This window comes from Myxocyprinus asiaticus, chromosome 17 (assembly GCF_019703515.2).
Source record: "Myxocyprinus asiaticus isolate MX2 ecotype Aquarium Trade chromosome 17, UBuf_Myxa_2, whole genome shotgun sequence".
In the NCBI taxonomy this organism is placed as follows: Eukaryota; Metazoa; Chordata; class Actinopteri; order Cypriniformes; family Catostomidae; genus Myxocyprinus; species Myxocyprinus asiaticus.
The window spans coordinates 45042468-45061762 of NC_059360.1; the positions used below are offsets into that span (position 1 = coordinate 45042468).

The window sequence follows — 19295 nt, forward strand, 5'->3', positions numbered from 1 at the left end:
TTTAAATGAATCAGAGATTTCAATGCTAATACAGCTAGGCTAACTAAAATATTAATATGGGTTGAATCCTCTCTAAGGATTGCAGAAACCTTGTAAAAGCCTTTGTTTCAATTTAACTCTTCCAGCCATTCTTACCTATAGAAAGAATTATGTTTCTTTCTTGAATTATGCTAATTGTTTATGTGAAAAAGAAACAATTATTCACTTAATTTTTGTTTTGATTTGTTGGTTACATTGCTGTAGAAGTAGAAACTGTAGTCATTTTTGATTAGGTTTATTACACTTATACTTCAATTTATTAAGTTTATTACAGACAATCTCTATGAACTGTGGCAGTTAGCTCATCAGTGTTTCCCATTAATTACCTAGACTGTGGCGGCCCTAATTTGTCCCACCACAGTTTCATAATGCACCGAAAATATTTTTATACTTCTCATAATAACATAAAATATCTCTAATGTTGTGTTTTGCGCCATTGCTTTGGCAAAGCATCTCTCACTCCCAGTCAGTCAGCCCTGTTTGATTGACAGGCGGTGTATGTGTGTGTGCTGAACATGTGCGTGTTTTCTGAAAATGCTCACTCTAATGTGCACCTGAACGGTCAAATACATTTCAAAATTGCCGCCAAAATGCCCGTCTTGGTGAGTTATTCATGTAAACACAGAGAGTGATGTCTAAAGTGAACGTAAACAGTGGGTAAAAAAGAGGATTTGTAGTAAAATGTTCAACTTGAAAGTATAAATGTAAGCTAATAAACCTGCTGCTGTCTAGTGTGTCATTATAATAATCAAACAACCATAACAAGAAAATGAAAAAACACTCACTGCTCTCGACTGAGTAACTATAGTAGCTTTAAAAAGTGTGAATGTATTATAATCATACAGTGAAGACCAGTAGTAGTTTTATGTTGCATGTCATTCTGAATGTTTACTTCAATAATTGATACTGCTGTTAAAAACTTTGAAAGCTGTTTAAAAAAAATAATCTTAGGTCCACCCACCATAGTCTCACAAAATCCTGTGGGAAACACGGCTCATGCTCTTACTTATTAACTGAAAACCACTTTTAACCTTTTTCAGAGACAGTCCAGGAAGAGAAGATCTGTCAGCTGGCTCAAGCAGTGCAGGATCAAGCCTTTGAGGTTCAGCAGCACTGGGAGAGGTTCAGTGCCCAGGCCGCCAGCTGGCAGCATGAGGTTGACTGGGCACTAGGTAAACTCCAGGACATTCAAGATGCCATGGACCAACTGGACCTTGGCCTGGCTGAGATGGAGGATAAGGGCTTGCACTCTGAGGAACATACCATGGTTGACTGCATGTTGGAGAACGTTGATGAGACTGCTGTGAGTGAAAATAGTTTCAATACTGTAGCAACTCTCTGTCATTTTTATTGCATGATTTGAAGCATGACTTTCGATAATATAATGTATCTAGTATTAAGTATATGGCATTTTTATCACCATTATTAGTCTACTAGAGTTTGAATGAGGGAACAGAGCAACTTCATCCTAGAGCAGTCAGTAAGCATCTTTTCTCTGGTCTTCAGATGGTTCCAGATTCTCCTGCACAGCCTCAGAATTCCAGTATTGACCTAGAAATCTCACAGGTAAGACATTCTCAAGCCTCAAAACTCATTTAGACTACAAACATGAAATATTCTGTAACATTAGCCCACTAGGCCACATAGTATTTATAAAGATGGCTTGGACAACAAGTCAGCATACCTCACTGATATATTCACACCCCAAAGTTGTGAAAGTGAGGCACTTACATTTGAAGTGAATGGGGTCAATCCGTAAACATTAATACTCACTATTTCAAAAGTATAGCCACAAGACATAAACAATATGTGTGTTAACCATATCAGTGTTATAGCAGAGACTATTTAGCAAAGACAGGCCACTTCTATTAAAAATGAATGGGAGAAATGGGAATGCCCATGGTTTTGAAACCATGGTTTTACTACAGTAATATTGTAGTAGTAACCATGGTTAATTTTGTGGTATCTATGGTTTAACTAAATACCATGGGTAAACTATGGTTACTGTAGTTAAACTATGGTTAATTTTTGTAAGGGTAAACAAAACAGAAGTCTAATAATTTTCTGTTTAGGCCCATAAATGTAAAAAAAAAACAAAAAAACAAAAAACAAAAAAACAATAATGACTTGAATTATGATTAAAAATAATATTTGTAATTAACCATTTTATCACACAAAATCACAAAAAACCCAAAAACAATTTAATAGAGGTATCGGTACTGGTATCAACGTTATTGGTTTTAATATGATTGGTATCAGATCGAAAAGAATATAAGTGGTATCACTCATTCCTATCTTGAAGAATTTATTCTTTTTAATCTTGCATTAGGATCACCAACACCACCTAGAGTCCACTACTTTGTTATTGGGCATGCCTTTATCCTGCGGCTGGACGAATGTGTGATTGTCATGTTCCTCTGAGGATCCCGTAGGCAGAAATATTGACCTTCCATATCGATCTGGGCAGCTGGAGAACATAAATTATTAAGCTGCTACCTCCCCAATGACACTCTTGGGCCTCCATCAAACCACAGCAAGGCTGCTGCCAACTCGTTTATAGAGCTCAGACAACAATATTTTTCACCCCAAACGAGTATCTTGGGATTTCATGTAATTGTTATATTAATTTAACTGAAAGGGTTGTGTCATTGTCTATCTCAAAAGATGAAAAGTGATGTAATTATATTTTGGCAGAGATGTTTCTTCACAGACTACTGAAGACTGAAGTGTCTGGTCATTTCAGAAGTGAAGTACCACGGACTCTTTCCTCATATCTTTATAACAATGTCTTCATATTTGTCCAGTCTGCCCCCTGCGTAGTTTGTCTCTTCAGATGAAAGAAATTTTGAAGCACTGTAAATTTTAAGTGCCCACTGATCTGGGGGGGGGGGTCTGTTTTGATCATTATGGGTTTGATAGCACTGTAAGATATCAGGCATAATTTTTATCCTTTGTTATCCGTTGTCATCATAGTATTTCAATGTTGATTTTTTTTATTTGTTTGTCTTTTCAAAATCTTACCAGGGTACCTTGGTTAATCATCACAGACTGTTACAATACTCTCAAACTGGTAACAAATATTTGTCCCACGACTTCTTCTCTGGTAAGTTGGGGTGAACCATTTTCAATGCATTTTCATTTTCAGGGTTCCCACAGTCATGGGAAACTTTAGGGAAATATTAGGGAATTTAAAATGATTTCCAAGCCTTGAAAACGTATGGAAATTTATTACTGTAAAAACCTTAAACAATCATGGAAATTTCTCTTGTATATACAGTACACATAAGCTGTTTCACAGAAATATTTGTCTTGTCTTAAGGTTATTTATATCTTCAGCTTTAGTGTGTCAGTAGGAAATATACATTTTAGACTCCCAAACATTTCTTTTGCAAATAGAATAGAATAGAATAGAAGAACAGGGAGCCCTGCAACAGATGTCATGGCCCCCACAAAGCCCCCCACTGAACATCGTGTCAGTCTGAGATTACATAAAGAGACAGAAGCAATTGAGACAGTCTAAATAGATAGAAGAACTGTGGTGAATTCTCCAAGAAGCTTGGAACATCCTATCTGCCAACAACCAAGAAAAACTGTGTCCAGGTGTACCTAGGAGAATTGGTGCTGTTTTGAAGGCAAAGGTGGTCACACCGAATATTGATTTAGCTTTTTTATGTTTACTGGACTTTGTATGACGTTAACTGATAAATGAAAACTATTTATGGCATTATTTTTGAAGAAATCCTCACTATGCAACATTTTTCGCAAGTGCCTAAAACGTTTTTAACCATATTAGTTTGCTTCTAAGTTTTTCAAGTGGCACAACTTCATCGTAGAAACCTTCTGTCTCCCCAACCAGTTTCCGTTCAGTTCCCGTGGCAGAGAGCTGTTTTTCGTAATGGCGTCCCTTATTATATCAAGTGAGTTTTGCTTCATACATTCTAATCTCTGCTATAATAAATCATGTACAATATGATTTCCCATGTGTTCAATTTTTCATCAGAATTCAGTTGTATTGTGCCTTTCAATGAAAGGTAACGGGTTTCTGTCAAAATACTTAATAATGATCATTAACTCTCACTTTTCAGTCATGAGCAGCAAACCACGTCCTGGGATCATCCAAAAATGACACAGCTATTTCAATCAATGGGTCTGTTATTTTCCTTGTCAGTCAAGTGTTCTGTCATTCTCTCTGATTAGTGCACGACTCCATATACATGCACAACACTCACACAGTGTGCATGAGCTCATCCATAATAGAACTAGAAGTTGAGGTCTATTGCAACTTTTCAGTGTGATGATAGATACAGACTTTGCTCTGTCATTTACTTCACATCCAGTCTTTATTTTTAACCCTCTATATGCAGCTGCTCTGAGTCATGTGCGTTTCTCTGCATACCGTACGGCTATGAAGAGCCGCCGGATACAGAAAGCCCTCTGCTGTGAGTGATTTGACTTATATTTAAGTCTTATTTTTATTATTTTGACAGTCAAAAAGTATCAAAAAGTACAGTTTTATGGTCATGTGTTTTTAGAAATGGAACCATAGCAATGCCATAGATTTTTAGACTTGTACTATGGCAATATCATGTTTTTGGAAATGATACCATTCGTAGTACCATGGCATTCATTGAAGTACCTTGGAATACCATGGTACATGAAAATGGTACTCATGTAAGAGTTACATATTCTTGCAGTGCTTCATACTTGTTGATTATGTCTTCAGGCTGTTCCATACACATCTTGTAAACTGGATTGTGCTGTATTGACATCAACATTTAATAAGGAAATAACTTCATAAAAAAGATTGTCTCTCTTTGGAAATTTGTAATGTACTGCAGTGTTTCCAACATACAGTAATTCTGCTTTTGCAGCAGGGGAGCTCCCCATGTGTTTATACACTCACTGAGCACTTTATTAGGTACACCATGATTCTGATAATGTGCCCGACATGGTCTTTTGCTGTTGTAGCCCATCCGCCTCAAAGTTCAACAAGTTGTGCATTCTGAGAAGCTATTCTGCTCACTACAATTGTACAGAGTGGTAATCTGAGTTACCGTAGCCTGTCTGTCAGTTCAAACCAGTTTGGCCATTCTCCATTGACCTCTTTCATCAACAAGGCATTTATGTCTGCAGAACTGTCGCTCACTGGATGTTTTTTGTTTTTAGCAATTTAGTAAATTCTAAAGATTGTTGAGGGTGAAAATCCCAAGAGACCAGCAGTTACAGAAATACTCAAACCAGCCTGTCTGGCACCAACTATCATGCCATGGTCGAAATCACTGAGATCACATTTTTTCCCCATTCTGATGGTTTTATGCATTGTTCTGCTGCCACATGATTGGCTTATTAGATAATCACATGAATAAGTAGGTGTACAGGTGTTTCTAGTAAAGTGCTCAGTGAGTGTGCATCTATATATGTATGCCTTCCATTTTGGCCTACTGGTTTAGAAATGTATATTTATTTACATATTGTCACATGAAAAACAAGTGTAATGACTGATATAAGTTACACGAACCTTTAAGTAAACAAAACAGTAACGTGACTGATTGTGGTTGCGAAAATTAGTCACTTTTAAATCAGTAACCGCTCCGACTCAGTGAAGGATTCATCAGATTGATTCAAACTGATAAATAGTCTGTTGATGAGTCGTTTGGATTGATATATTAAAAGAACCGGATCATAAGAGTAATATGTTCGTAAATTGGACTGCACTATTTGTTTGTTTTTAAAGGGCAACAAACGAACACAACACAATTGAAAAAAAAATTTTGTTTTGACTTTGTTTCGCCTTTTTACGTCATCACATTTAAACTGCAAGCTCACAATAGACAGTCTGGTTTCGGAAGTAATAATCCTATTTATTCTTTCCATAGACTAATTGATTTTTAACAATACCTAATAAATCTCTAAATACCGGCCTACCATGAGCTCAGAGTTTGTTCATCAACGGTAAATGTTTCTGCTGAAGCCATCAGTGTGCCTTACTTAAACTTCATTGTTTTAAAATGGTGTTTAATATCACAATTCCTGGTGAACAACTACACTGCCCATGGTCCAGCAGAGAATGATTCATTAATCAGAGACCCACGGGCAACTAAACCCACCAGACATATCCAGCAGCAACCGCCCACTTTTATGATGCACTGTGAATGACGCAATCGAGTAGGTCTCCCTATACACTCATACTACATATTTATTTGACTATATCGGAATATTTCGCAGTAAACTTAAAATATATTGTTTCTATACTTATAATCAACAACCTAAAATCAGTAGTTTAGATATTTCCTTCATTTTTTATTCAGTTGCATCATTCGCATTGCTTTGTGGAATTGTAGTTCATGCCCTTGTGGAAGAGGGTAAGTACACAGTCTTGTACCTTTGGCTTTTTGTCTGATTTTCAAATTATTTTTTGGTTCAAATTAAAGTTTGTAATGTTGTAATTCACCTTGGAGCTGGTTGGTTTGGTTCATGACTTAGAATGCTTTTATGAAGGATTTCATGTAAAGCCTTTGGAAAAAATTCATGGAAAAAATACTTCCGGAACCAAAATGGCTGAAAAAGTGGGTGGGCACTGTTGTGCTCTGTTACTGCAGGGGACAACAGCAATTTTGACTCTTGGGCTCTATTAGGCAATTTTGTCAGGCACATTTGCAGCATTTATGGTACACTAACTACGAGTCCTTGAGCTTCGAAGTTGCAGTAGGGGTTTTTAAAGCTTCTGAGCCAGCAAGCCGCCTGCTGACAACATTAGTACAATATTAGGAAGGGATAGTTGTTGTAATTGCTTGTAAATCTTATGAATACTGATAAGAAGTATAATTTTTGCTGCCTTTTCAGTTGGGAATTTTCATTACGCAACGTTAGACGCTTTGGTGCCTTTCATTAAAATGCACTGAATGAAATTCATTGTGGAGCCAGAAATAAGTGGAGATGAAATCATAAGTGAATACTGTTTTTCTGTTTCAGTGGACCTTTTGGAGCTAAGTGTTGCCCAGAGCGTCTTTGATCAACACAATTTCACTCATAAAGGACAGCTGCTAGAGATTCCAGACATCATTAACTGTCTCTGCACAATCTATAAAGAACTTCAGCAGGTACACCCAGACCTGAACGTCCCTCTATGTGTGGACCTGTGTCTCAACTGGCTTCTGAAAGTCTATGACAGGTCTGTAAGTGTCTTATCCATCTTGTATATATATCTTATATACAAATGCCCTAAAAAGTATTTGGACATTAAGCCACACTTAAAAATGTATGAATGTCACTAGATTAAAGTAGCATTGATTTTAAAGAATGATAGCAAAAGCACGCTTTTTAAGCAAACTATTTCACAAAAAGATTTTGATTGGTTTTGACTGCTAAAACAATAGATATACTGTTCAAATAAAGGCATTTGTTTGCTGATGCCACTTTATCTAATTTATCTAATGAGAAAAAATGCTTAAATTTTAGAGTATAGTTCCAAATACAATTTTCTGCAGTCCTACTGTTTAGTGAATAAATAACCAGTGGTTGACGCTGACCTAAGTGGAATTTAGCCACTTGGAATTGCAAAAATAACGATTGTTTTGACCATGCCCGCATCTTCAGTTGTTCGTCAAGCAGGATGTCCCACCCCAAAAACACGTCATTAGTAGAGCTATAAATTGATTCATTAGACTATTTAAACAAACAGAGCCAAAATTTGTACACTTTTTTTTTTCGGGAAGTCAACCTACAAATTGCTTGCTTAGAGTTGTTTCTGCACATTAAACTGGGGTAAGAACAAGTAGGGTACAACGGAGCCAAAGGCCCCGCAGGTTAAAAGGCTCCTTTGATTTTATTTTGTCCCAAAACATTAAATGGCAACAAAAACTATCACAGTACTTACCTAAACACCTTTTTGCCACTATACACTGGAACATTTTCCTGATCCATGAGATGTTTTGCGTGTTGTGTCTAAAGATTTATTCTGAGGCAATTTGATCTAATTTTTTAAATTTTTTTTAAAAATGTTGCAAATTTATGTTGCTAATGAGAATCCCTGAAATTATCACATTTATTTTGAGACAAAATACGTATCTGTCATTTTCATTTTTGTTCAAGGTCATTTAATCAAAAGGTTTTTTTTATAAAACACACTCTGTTTTTCTTAAGTGGGGGGAATAGATTTGTTTTAAAAAATGTTCAAAGTGGACTCACATTGACTGATCCAATCACAATAGAGATTAATTTGTTAATAAAATACTTGAGATGTTATAAATGCCAAATGTGTTTGAAATTATCAGGAAATCATGCACCCTGAAGTAGTTATTTTGAGTAGGCAGTATCTTAATTTGTTTCTCAAAAAAGCATCTTGCTGTCTCAAAATTGTTTGCATTAGTTGACTAATATTGCCCTATAAAATGCAATATCACTAGAAGGGGCCTTTTACCCCAAGTGTGTGGACCTTTTTACCCCAAGTGTGTGGACCTTTTTACCCCAAGTGTGTGGGCCTTTTTACCCCAAGTGTGTGGGCCTTTTACCCCAAGTGTGTGGGCCTTTTTACCCCAAGTGTGTGGGCCTTTTACTCCAAGTGTGTGGGCCTTTTTACCCCAGTGTGTGGGCCTTTTTACCCCAAGCGTGTGGGCCTTTTTACCCCAAGCGTGTGGGCCTTTTTACCCCAAGCGTGTGGGCCTTTTTACCCCAAGCGTGTGGGCCTTTTTACCCCAAGCGTGTGGGCCTTTTTACCCCAAGTGTGTGGGCCTTTTTACCCCAAGCGTGTGGGCCTTTTTACCCCAGGTGTGTGGGCCTTTTTACCCCAAGTGTGTGGGCCTTTTTACCCCAAGTGTGTGGGCCTTTTTACCCCAGTGTGTGGGCCTTTTTACCCCAGTGTGTGGGCCTTTTTACCCCAGTGTGTGGGCCTTTTTACCCCAAGCGTGTGGGCCTTTTTACCCCAGTGTGTGGGCCTTTTTACCCCAAGCGTGTGGGCCTTTTTACCCCAGTGTGTGGGCCTTTTTACCCCAAGCGTGTGGGCCTTTTTACCCCAAGTGTGTGGGCCTTTTTACCCCAAGTGTGTGGGCCTTTTTACCCCAGGTGTGTGGGCCTTTTTACCCCAGGTGTGTGGGCCTTTTTACCCCAAGTGTATGGGCCTTTTTACCCCAAGTGTATGGGCCTTTTTACCCCAAGTGTATGGGCCTTTTTACCCCAAGTGTATGGGCCTTTTACCCCAATTGTTTAGGCCTTTTACCCCAAGCGTGTGGGCCTTTTTACCCCAAGCGTGGGGTAAAAGGCTTCCTCACCATCAACTGAATTTTAATCAAAACTACCCTCTGTTATTATTTCTTTTCACACAAATTATGTTGCTCCATCAATATTCAATAAAATGCAAAAAAATATCCATTTTGTCACCAGAAATAAAGCACATTTTCCTTAAGGTGTGCTTTTAGCCCTGTTCTACCCCTATTGTAACATCAAACAAATGACACATTTTATCTTTAAGGTTGAACTTGCCTCTCACTTTCTCTGTTTGCACATGTGATAGTGGCAGAAGTGGAAAAGTTCAAGTGCTGTCCATGAAGATCGGCTTGTTTTCGCTTTCAAAAGGACACCTAAAGGATAAGTACAAATGCAAGTATCTTTTCATCTTGATATTGTAATTTTTTTTAGCCACAAAACCTTCTATCCTATTCAGTTCTATTAATTATAAATGTGGTGAATTAAGTTATGTTGGAAGATGCTGGCTTATTTCTTTCTTTGTAATTTCACAGTACAATTTCAGAGTAAACTTTTTTTAGTGACCTATCATGAGTGGATTGCAACAATGTCCTTGTGAACTCCACAATGACATTTGTCAGTTGGATCATAATTCTGGCGTCCACTTAGGCTTCTTGTTACATCATGTAATGATTTTTGAGTTTCGTGTTTACAACCGACATCCTTCCACAGATCTGTTCGCTCAGGTGGCCAGTGCTTCAGGGTTTTGTAGCCGGAGGCAGCTTGCTTCACTGCTACACAACAGCATTCAAATCCCACATCAGCTCGGGGAGGCGGCCGCTTTTGGAGGCAGTAACATGGAGCCCAGTGTACGCAGCTGCTTTCAGCATGTGAGTTTAACACTGATGTCACTCTGACCAGGAGTTGATTATATCCCTTAATATTGTAATCAGGATTATTTATTTCGATTAATAGAATTTACATTAAATACTTATTTGTTCAACTTCATGCCATCTTCTTTAAGTGGGCGACACATCCAAAACAAGCTGAGAACTGTTGAACTGAATTACTTTATTGCTGTTTTATACATCAGTAAATCAACTTCACATTGGCCTTCTTGACAAAACTAAACTGTTATTCAGTTTTTTAATAAATTGTATACAGAAGACTAGCAGCGCGACAATACTTAATCTCTCCCAGTCTTAACTGCAGGTTTACACTGTTTGTATCGCAAGCCATTTCGACATTTAAACGTGTGCAGGATATGAATTATTGATATCTATACTTCAATTTTCACTAGTTAAAATGCTCATTCTTGAGATCAGCTTTGGAAATACTACTAGTGAAATGGTAACTTTTGATATCAGTAATTAAGTTTGCACTAATAAATACATTTATTTATTAATTCTTGATATTAAAAAATAACTTCATTACTGGGAATACCCATTCTTGATATCAAAAATGGGTTTTCAACTAGTAAATAATATTACTGCATTTTAATTAGTAGAATTCCACAATGATCTGTCACTCACTCCTGTTCAAAATGCAATTTCAGATATCTGTAATGAATTTCTTACCTGAAATTTCAATTTCACATATCAGCTGTGTACAGGGTTGGGAAGGTTACTTTTGAAATGTATTCCATTACAAAATGCATTACATTTCATTACAGAATAAAATGTAATTTGTAACGTATTCTGTTAGATTACTCAAGGTCAGTAACGTATTCTAAATACTTTGGATTACTTCTTCAGCACTGGCAATTTTTGTTCACTTGTTTTGACTATAAAAACCCTGCCAGTAAAGTAAGACAAAATACACATGTTAAAAATACATTCTCTGAAAAACCTAAATATCTTATGCAGTGTCTTATAAAAGCAAACTGATCTTGTTTTAAGGATTTTTAGAAATGTTTACAGAAAATAATACAAAAATTCTCATCTAGAATAAGATTTTTGCCCTAATATCACAGGTCTTACTAGAGAAAAAAAATATGATCTAACATGGATTTTCTTGACAAAAAAATATGATTGTGCCTCATAACAGGTGCATGTAAAATGGCTATAAATAGCCACATTAATTAAGATTAGCAATGAGTAAAATTGTAACTGTAGTGGAATACAGTTACTAATAATTTGTATTTTAAATAAATAATCCTGTTACATGTATTCCGTTACTCCCCAACCCTGGTATGTACCACTTAATAGTAAAAAATATATATTTTTTATATCAATTACATTGTTACAAGTACAAATATGTATTTCTGATAGTGTATTTACCATCTACATTGCAAGCAAGCAGCGCGACATGTAACAAATCCAAAATAATTTCAAATGACCAAATATGCTTTTAGCATTTGTTCAAAGTTTATTTAGAATTGATTAGAATACTCAACTGTTGCAAAAACATGTTGTAAATAGAAACCTTTGATGCAATGGGAGTAGTAAATATAATGCACCATGTGACAAAATAAGATTTATTACACTTTTTATGACCACAGCTGTTTTTGGACCACCCATGCCACCCACACAGAGGAAGTGTTTATGACCACCAACATCCTGCATGTGGTTTATGGACATATGTTTAAATGATGCATCTTTAATGTTGTATAATGCTCAGTGGAAAACTGGGGTGACAAAATAATGCATGGGATAAAATGTATTTTTAACAAAGAGGGGTAAATGTGTATTTAAAACAAAAAGGAAATGGTTGTGCAACAAATTTACTCACATAGTTCCTGTAAAGAAGATGAACAAATGGTTTAACAAAGATGAAGTTTATCAAACAGGGTTATGTTACTAAAACACAAAAATGCATTTGTGAAACAATGCACAAATGATGTGTTGCAAACTAACTCACATATCCACTCATTTTAGATGTAGCTTTAACACAAATATTCTGTTTTACTCTTAACAGAGGAGAAAATGTGTTTTTAAACAATAGGTACAGGTTGTGAAGTCACAAATACTTTAAAGATGAAGAATTGGTTAACAAAAATGATGTTTAACATTTTTTCAACAAACACTAATAAAATATCATACATTACATTTAAAAATGTGTCTTTAGCACATAGAATCTTACGGGCACTCCGAGTCCTGGGGTGGGAGGGGTTTCAGATTAGGCACAATACCCCCTGTTCACATCTTGATCAGACCAGACAGGGTCTTGTGTGATCCTGTTCAGGAAAACAAAATGGTGTGATGGGTTTCTTGGTCTTTTATGATTTCCTTTCACTGAAAACATGGTAACAATCAAACGTGTGGAAAATTTTTAGAAAGGTTTTCTCTTCAAAACAAAATATTTAAAATAAAACTTTCTTAATTGGGTTTCTCTGGTATACTGTATGTGTCTGTTAATATTTGTATTTTATTTCTGAACTCATGGTTCTGTATTTGATACATGCAGGTCTTAAAAAGCTGGTGTTGAAAATGTACATCAGCAAGAGAAGCACAATAACAGATTTGTAACATCAACAAATAGAGTCTTTTCTACATTTAACTTGTAAAAACTGAGTTGAATGATCAAATATCTCCAAAGAAAATGACCACTGTGTCTGGAGGACCTCATTTGTTTGCAGAATAACAGTGTTTAGAAAATAGTTTTTTTTTTTTTTTTTTTTTTTTATTTCAAAAGGACTACTTTCCAGAACTTACCCACAATTGAACAAACAGGTGATTGTAAAACAAGTCAATGAAGTGGGAACCATTTCAATCTAATTAAAGCTATACATTTCCCCACTACCAATACATGTTTTTACACACTGAAACATTAAAGCTATTTAGTACAGTAGTAAAGTGATAACTGTCAGGGTTTGTGTAAGGATGAGGTGAGAGAGAGAGGATCCAAATGCAGAACTTTAAACAAGAGGATACAATGAAGGTAAACAAACAACAGCAGTATGCTGGATTACTATGCTCTACATACAAACAAGAACAGGGGAGGGAGGGAAGGGCACACGCACACATGCACAATGATTTAGTGATGGTTGCTGGTTTGATCCCCACAGCCACCACCATTGTGTCCTTGAGCAAGGCACTTAACTCCAGGTTGCTGCAGGGGGATTGTCCCTGTAATAAGGGCACTGTAAGTCACTTTGGATAAAAGCTTCTGCCAAATGCATAAATGTAAATGTAGTGATCAGGCAGTGAATCAAATGCTAGTCTATTTGCTATTACAAATAACAGAGATATAATTTAGAATAAGAATAAGATTATCAAGACATGCTTATGTTCTGCTGTATATGTTACCTATATTTTAAATGTACTGACTATTTTTAGTTTAGAGATCACAAGCAAAGGTAAAAGACAAAAAAGTTTTTCTTTTTTTCCATCAAGTTATCCATGTGATGCAGTGACCCATGAAGGCAGAGATATGTGGCTAAAGAAGTTTACCCTCTGTAATACAGGACAACAACTTAATATAATTACTTTAAAGAACAGAAAGATTTTTGTAAACACTTGCAAAATCAGTAGATTAAATTCAAAGTTTTTATAGTATACTGCACACAGTTATCCTAAAATCCCATGTAAATTCAAGTGTGAACATTACGAAGAAATTGGATGCAAGCATACTGGAAAAGCAATAAAATGTTATGCACACATAAGGCATCTTAACTCTAATTATTACCCTGAAACTATACATTCGTGGTACTGTTAAGTCAGAGGGGTGTCGCACTCAAATGCACAGGTTGAGTTTACTTTGTCACCCATGTTTTTGGTATTAACGTACTCATTCCTGCATCAAACCCCACACTCATAAAATTGTACAAGTAAATCAAAATGTGTATTGTTGTGATGCCAACTGATCTTAACTACATGATCTTAAATAGTTGTTGTGTCAAGAAAACAACTAAACTTCTACTTCTGTTATTATTAAATAATTTGTTTACAGTTGTGTATTTACTCTTAAAATTATTTCCAAAAATTCGGCCCCAGGTACCTTGCATTGTTATAATATAACGAGTGTTATATTATTTAGTAATGTTGGAAAAAGAACATGTACCACGATGGAAACATGTCTGAATTTGATCCTTGATGATCAAGTTGAGATTTAGCATCTAGTTTCGTAGCCGTGAACTGATTTTTGTTTATTGTAGAGATATTCTCAATTGTGAATTGTGAAATAAAGTGTTCTCATTTAGTTTACCAAGCTGTCAGTTTTGACACATACACATTTTCGAGTTAAGTATATTATCAAAGTCACTGTGCTTAGTCTTTGTTATTTACAAGGTTGTTTTGCCATACAGACACTATAGCTTTGACATACGTTGGATGAACCACAATAAAAGTTTCATCAAACATGGAATAAAAGAATTTGCCATAGTACCAGATGATATTTCATTTGTTAGCCAGCAAACTTCCAGGTCAGCTACTTCTTAGTATTGCCTATCTATCTTAACATAAGTGTTATATCTAAGTATTTAAATATTACTTGCATCGCAATACAATTATGGGGTTTATTGGTATGTGACTTATGACTACAGAATGTTGCATTTTTAAATAATGAAACTTCATGGATACTTCATGAAACATCAGCCCTAACCCTAACCCTAACCCTTTTTTTCTATGATGAGTTAATCTCTAATTTTTGCTATTGTATGGACATAATATCTGTTCTTATACATTGTCATAAGTGTTTATGCACAAATCTGGACACAGGCCCTACAACTCTGAATGAAATGACAGAAAGCTTGGTCAGATGTTTTATCACTTTGATTTACCATATAACCACAGCTTGATGTTATTTTCCATTTACAGAAAGTTCACTTTCACAAAGTTCTACGGTCACTTAACACGGTACCGATCTGTCAGAAAATGGCGGAGGTATGTCCATTAAATTGAACCACAAAACATTATTTATTTTTAAACATCTAAAGCATAAGGAATAGTATGATAACTGCTATTATTTTGCTTGTAATAAAACCATAATGAATACTGATAAATGCATGCAGGTACAAATAGTGTGTCAGAACTCTTTTTGCTTGTTTGTGCATGTGTGTAGTTAGTAAAAGTGTTTGTATGGTGTGTGTTGATAATCCGCTACAGCCATTACACACAACAGGATGTATTTAACAAAACCTTTAAACACTTAACAAATACTTTTAAAACAACAGGTCTGGATGGTCTTCAAGGAAAAACATCCTTGTCAAAATTGTTGGTTCACACAAGCCATGAATTTCAAAATATTGCTTTAGTTTTTAAAAAAACTGTATAAACTATTATAAAATAATGCATTTGAAGAGTGATGTAAACCTATTGAAAATAACATTTTTATTTTTAATGTTATGATATTACATGGTCCTTATTCAAAAATTGCTCAGGCAAACTGAAATGAACTGTACTTTTGTGGCTATGATTTGGCATGGGAAAGATGTACCAGACTGACAGAATGACATATCTGTAAACTGAAATTCCCACAAGAACAGCTGGCAGTTTGGAGACCAGAATGATTTTGATCAGCACTGCAACTCTCAAAAGAACATCTCTCATTCTCACTAGAGTTTATGTAGGTGCCAAGAAAAGTCGGCCCATAAAAATTGCAAACTAAGAATCGTGGTGGCCATGTAGGTTTTGCATGGGTAAGTGTGACACTGCTGTTCTACCCGCTCCGTACAGGACTCAAACTGGTGTCTCCGGCATGGTGAGGCAGGTGCGCTGACAAGGAGGCTAAAGGCCACAGCCTCTTATGCCAGTCGCTAGTGCACCTCTTGAGGTCAGGAGAGTGAGGTTTATACACATTGCACTGCTATCCATCAGCTGGCTCCCATTACACTCACCCCCCTAAACCTCACTCCCATTCGGGTCACGGCACCATTGTGATGCTCCTGTTCTACCTGCTCCATACTGGACTCAAACTGGCATCTCCAGCATGGGAGGCAGGTGCACTAACAAGGAGGCTAAAGCCTCTAGCGTCAGTAGCTAGTGCATCTCTTGAGGTCAGGAGAGTGAGGTTTATACACATTGTACAGCTATCTATCAGCTGGCTCCCATTACATAAGCACCACTCACGTTTTCTTTTGTTAAAAAAATTGCATTTCAATTACTCTTTTGCACTGCATTGACCAGCACAACTTTATTAAGTAAAATATACACTCACCAGCCACTTTATTAGGTACACCTGTACATCTACTTATTCATGCGATTATCTAATCAGCGAATTGTGTGACATCTTCCTGTCAGCTTGGACCAGTCTGGCCATTCTCCTCTGACCTCTGTCATTAACAAGCCGTTATTTGCCCACAGAACTGCCGCTCACTGGTAGTTTTTTATTTTTCGCACCATTCCAGAGACTGTTGTGCATGAAAATCCTAGGAGATTAGCAGTTACAGAAATACTCAAACAAGCCTGTGACGAGGAGGAGGGCATGGCCGGTCTGTGATGATGCACAGCCGGTGCTGAATCAGCTGATCAGAGGGAGAGCAAGATAAAGGGAAGCCGGAGGTGCTAGTTCAAGAGAGAGAGAGAGAGAGAGAGAGACGAGAGAGAGAGAAGAACTTGCTCGCCGGCTCCCGGACACGCTGTCGCCCGGTGCTCAACCGCTCCTCCGCCCTCTGGCGGATGCCAGCTCGCTCCTCCCCTGGCGGACGGCAGTGAGTCCTCCAGCTCTCAGCGGCCGGCAGCGAACCCTTCGTACCCAGGCAGATGGCCGATGGCAGCGGCGAGGACTCTGCGACAGCGCATCCCTCCTCCCTCCTGGGTTTAAGCACCAATGTAACAGATAAAGGATGGGCAAGGAGGAGGTGGGAACCGGCTGAACAGTAAACAAAGATTAATAAGAAACTCAACAAATATAAACAAACACAGACATACATGTAGCGCAGCCGCATGCATCTCTCTTTCTCTCGAACTGGCGCCTCCGGCTCCCCTTTATCTTGCTCTCCCGCTGAACAGCTGATTCAGCGCACGGCCCGGCCATGCCCTCATCCTCGTCACAAAGCTCATCTGGCACCAACAATCGTGCCGCAATCTAAATCACTGAGATCACAATTCTTCCCCATTCTGATGGTTGATGTGAACATTAACTGAAGCTACTGACCCGTATCTGCATTATTTTATGCATTGCACTGCTGCCACATGATTGGCTAATTAGATAATCGCATGAATAAGTAGATGTACAGGTGTACCTATTAAAGTGACCGGTGAGTGAATTTTGTTTTGAAAAAATATACGCATACATTATTACACGACAGACTTTAAATGAAATGACCAGTGTTCTGTGATACATAATTCAGGTTTATGGGGTATTATAAATGCATAAAGAGATCTTAAAGAATACTGGCACTTTTGATTACTGTGAAGAGCTTCTCAGACTTGTTTATTTGGGGATAGGATTTCATCCTAACACACCACTGAGTTTTGACATAAATAAATGATGAAGTCAGTTATAAGAGTGCCAGTCGTGTCAGAGGATTTACATTGCCAGTTTCAGATGGTTAGGGATTGGACCAAAAACTCTTGACAGCTGATGCACATGCTACCGCAAGATATTTAAATGAAATCCACTTCATTTATATGCGTGCACTCCCATAATATAATATGATGAAGTGCTTTATGATGTCAACTGCATCTAGTGACGTAACAGAATATTTATTAATTCACTCAGCTTTACCGAAAGCCGTCCTGGACAGACCGTCTGTACTTCACTGTTTAACTTGTGTCACAGTGCTCATTTTATTTAACGTTCCATGTAATTACTTAGTCTTGACAGTCTCTGCTTTTTAAAGGCTTGCTCTAATTGTTTCATAACTGTAGTAACAGTTCACCCAAAAAGGAAAGTTCTGTCATCATTTACTCCCCCTCATGTTGTTCCAAACTTACTAATGGATCCCTTGCCCTTTATCTAATAGGCTTGTGAGAGAACATTAAAGTTTTTGGTTTGTAGTTAAATACACTCCTAAATGATGAATTGACCTCTTAAATGCTTTTTGACTTTAAAAAACTCCATTATATTACACTGTCAGAAACAGCAGTGCATTGCTTTAATTATGAATGAGAGGTTGGTCTGTGCTCTGGGTTTCAGGTTGGCAGTGAAGATTTCATTGAGCTTCAACAGTTTGTGGACTGGATGCATTTGGAGCCGCAGTCGATGGTGTGGCTGCCTGTTCTTCATAGAGTCGTTGCAGCAGAAACGGCCAAGCATCAAGCCAAATGTAACATCTGTAAAGAGTGTCCCATGGTGGGCTTCAGGTAAAACGTCAACAAAGCAGCTTGTTTTATGCCACCTATTACATCATGCAAAAGGTAATTATGGCAGAATATTAGACCACACCTAAAATTTCAGAATGTCATTGCATTAAATAAAAAAACATCCAAGCAAGTGGCTTCTGTAAACAAATTATGCTAGACTTTTTCTTAAAACCAATTTTACTTTTCTGAGCCATTTTGCATTGACCTTTTTTTTATTTTATTTTTTTTATCCCCTTTTCTCCCCAATTTGGAATGCCCAATTCCCACTACTTACAAGGTCCTCGTGGTGGCGCGGTTACTCACCTCAATCCGGGTGGTGGAGGACAAGTCTCAGCTGCCTCCGCTTCTGAGACCGTCAATCCGTGCATCTGATCACGTGGCTTGCTGTGCATGACACCGTGAAGACTCCGCATGTGGAGGCTCCGTGATCCACACACAATTTACCACACGCCCCATTGAGAGCGAGAACCACTAAACGCGACCACGAGGATGTTACCCCATGTGACTCTACCCTCCCTAACAACCAGGCCAATTTGGTTGCTTAGGAGACCTGGCTGGATTCACTCAGCACACCCTGGATTCAAATTCGCGACTCCAGGGGTGGTAGTCAGTGCATTTTGCATTGACTTTATAGAAACTGGTGTCAGTGTGAATGCATTTAGTGGATGCATGAAGTCAGTTTCCCCCAAGTTAACACAGGTGTCCTATAGCAGAGGTGGAGCTCAGCACATTAGCAATACACATATTCAATGGCTGACAACTACAAAGTGTCCAATTACTAACATACAAATTGTGGTACCAAATTTAAATGGGTTTGGATGGAAATTGTGCTTGTGCTGTTGTTCTTTAAAATAGTTGACACTTGGTTTGAAAATGTGTTACTCATTTTCA

The 19295-nt window shown here is 37.5% G+C and overlaps 1 protein-coding gene across 10 annotated transcripts in view; it reads left to right on the forward strand.

Moving 5' to 3' along the window:
• The window catches only part of LOC127454753 (utrophin-like), a 42493-nt gene that overhangs the window by 18162 nt on the left and 5036 nt on the right, over positions 1-19295 (forward strand). For 7 of the 10 annotated variants that reach the window (XR_007899598.1, XR_007899600.1, XR_007899599.1 and 4 more), the window contains 11 exons: positions 1080-1342; positions 1546-1605; positions 3064-3142; positions 3896-3956; positions 4125-4186; positions 4404-4478; positions 7012-7210; positions 9548-9633; positions 9952-10109; positions 14976-15041; positions 18238-18404. Coding sequence is in view for 6 of the 10 variants with exons in the window: in XM_051722133.1 (XP_051578093.1) it covers positions 1080-1342; positions 1546-1605; positions 3064-3142; positions 3896-3956; positions 4125-4186; positions 4404-4478; positions 7012-7210; positions 9548-9633; positions 9952-10109; positions 14976-15041; positions 18238-18404 (1276 nt within the window). In the remaining 4 variants the exon portion in view is untranslated. Of the gene's footprint in view, positions 1-1079; positions 1343-1545; positions 1606-3063; positions 3143-3895; positions 3957-4124; positions 4187-4403; positions 4479-7011; positions 7211-9547; positions 9634-9951; positions 10110-11719; positions 13109-14975; positions 15042-18237; positions 18405-19295 lie in introns of those variants that run through there. The other 3 variants (XM_051722136.1, XM_051722137.1, XM_051722139.1) reach the window with 2 other exon arrangements.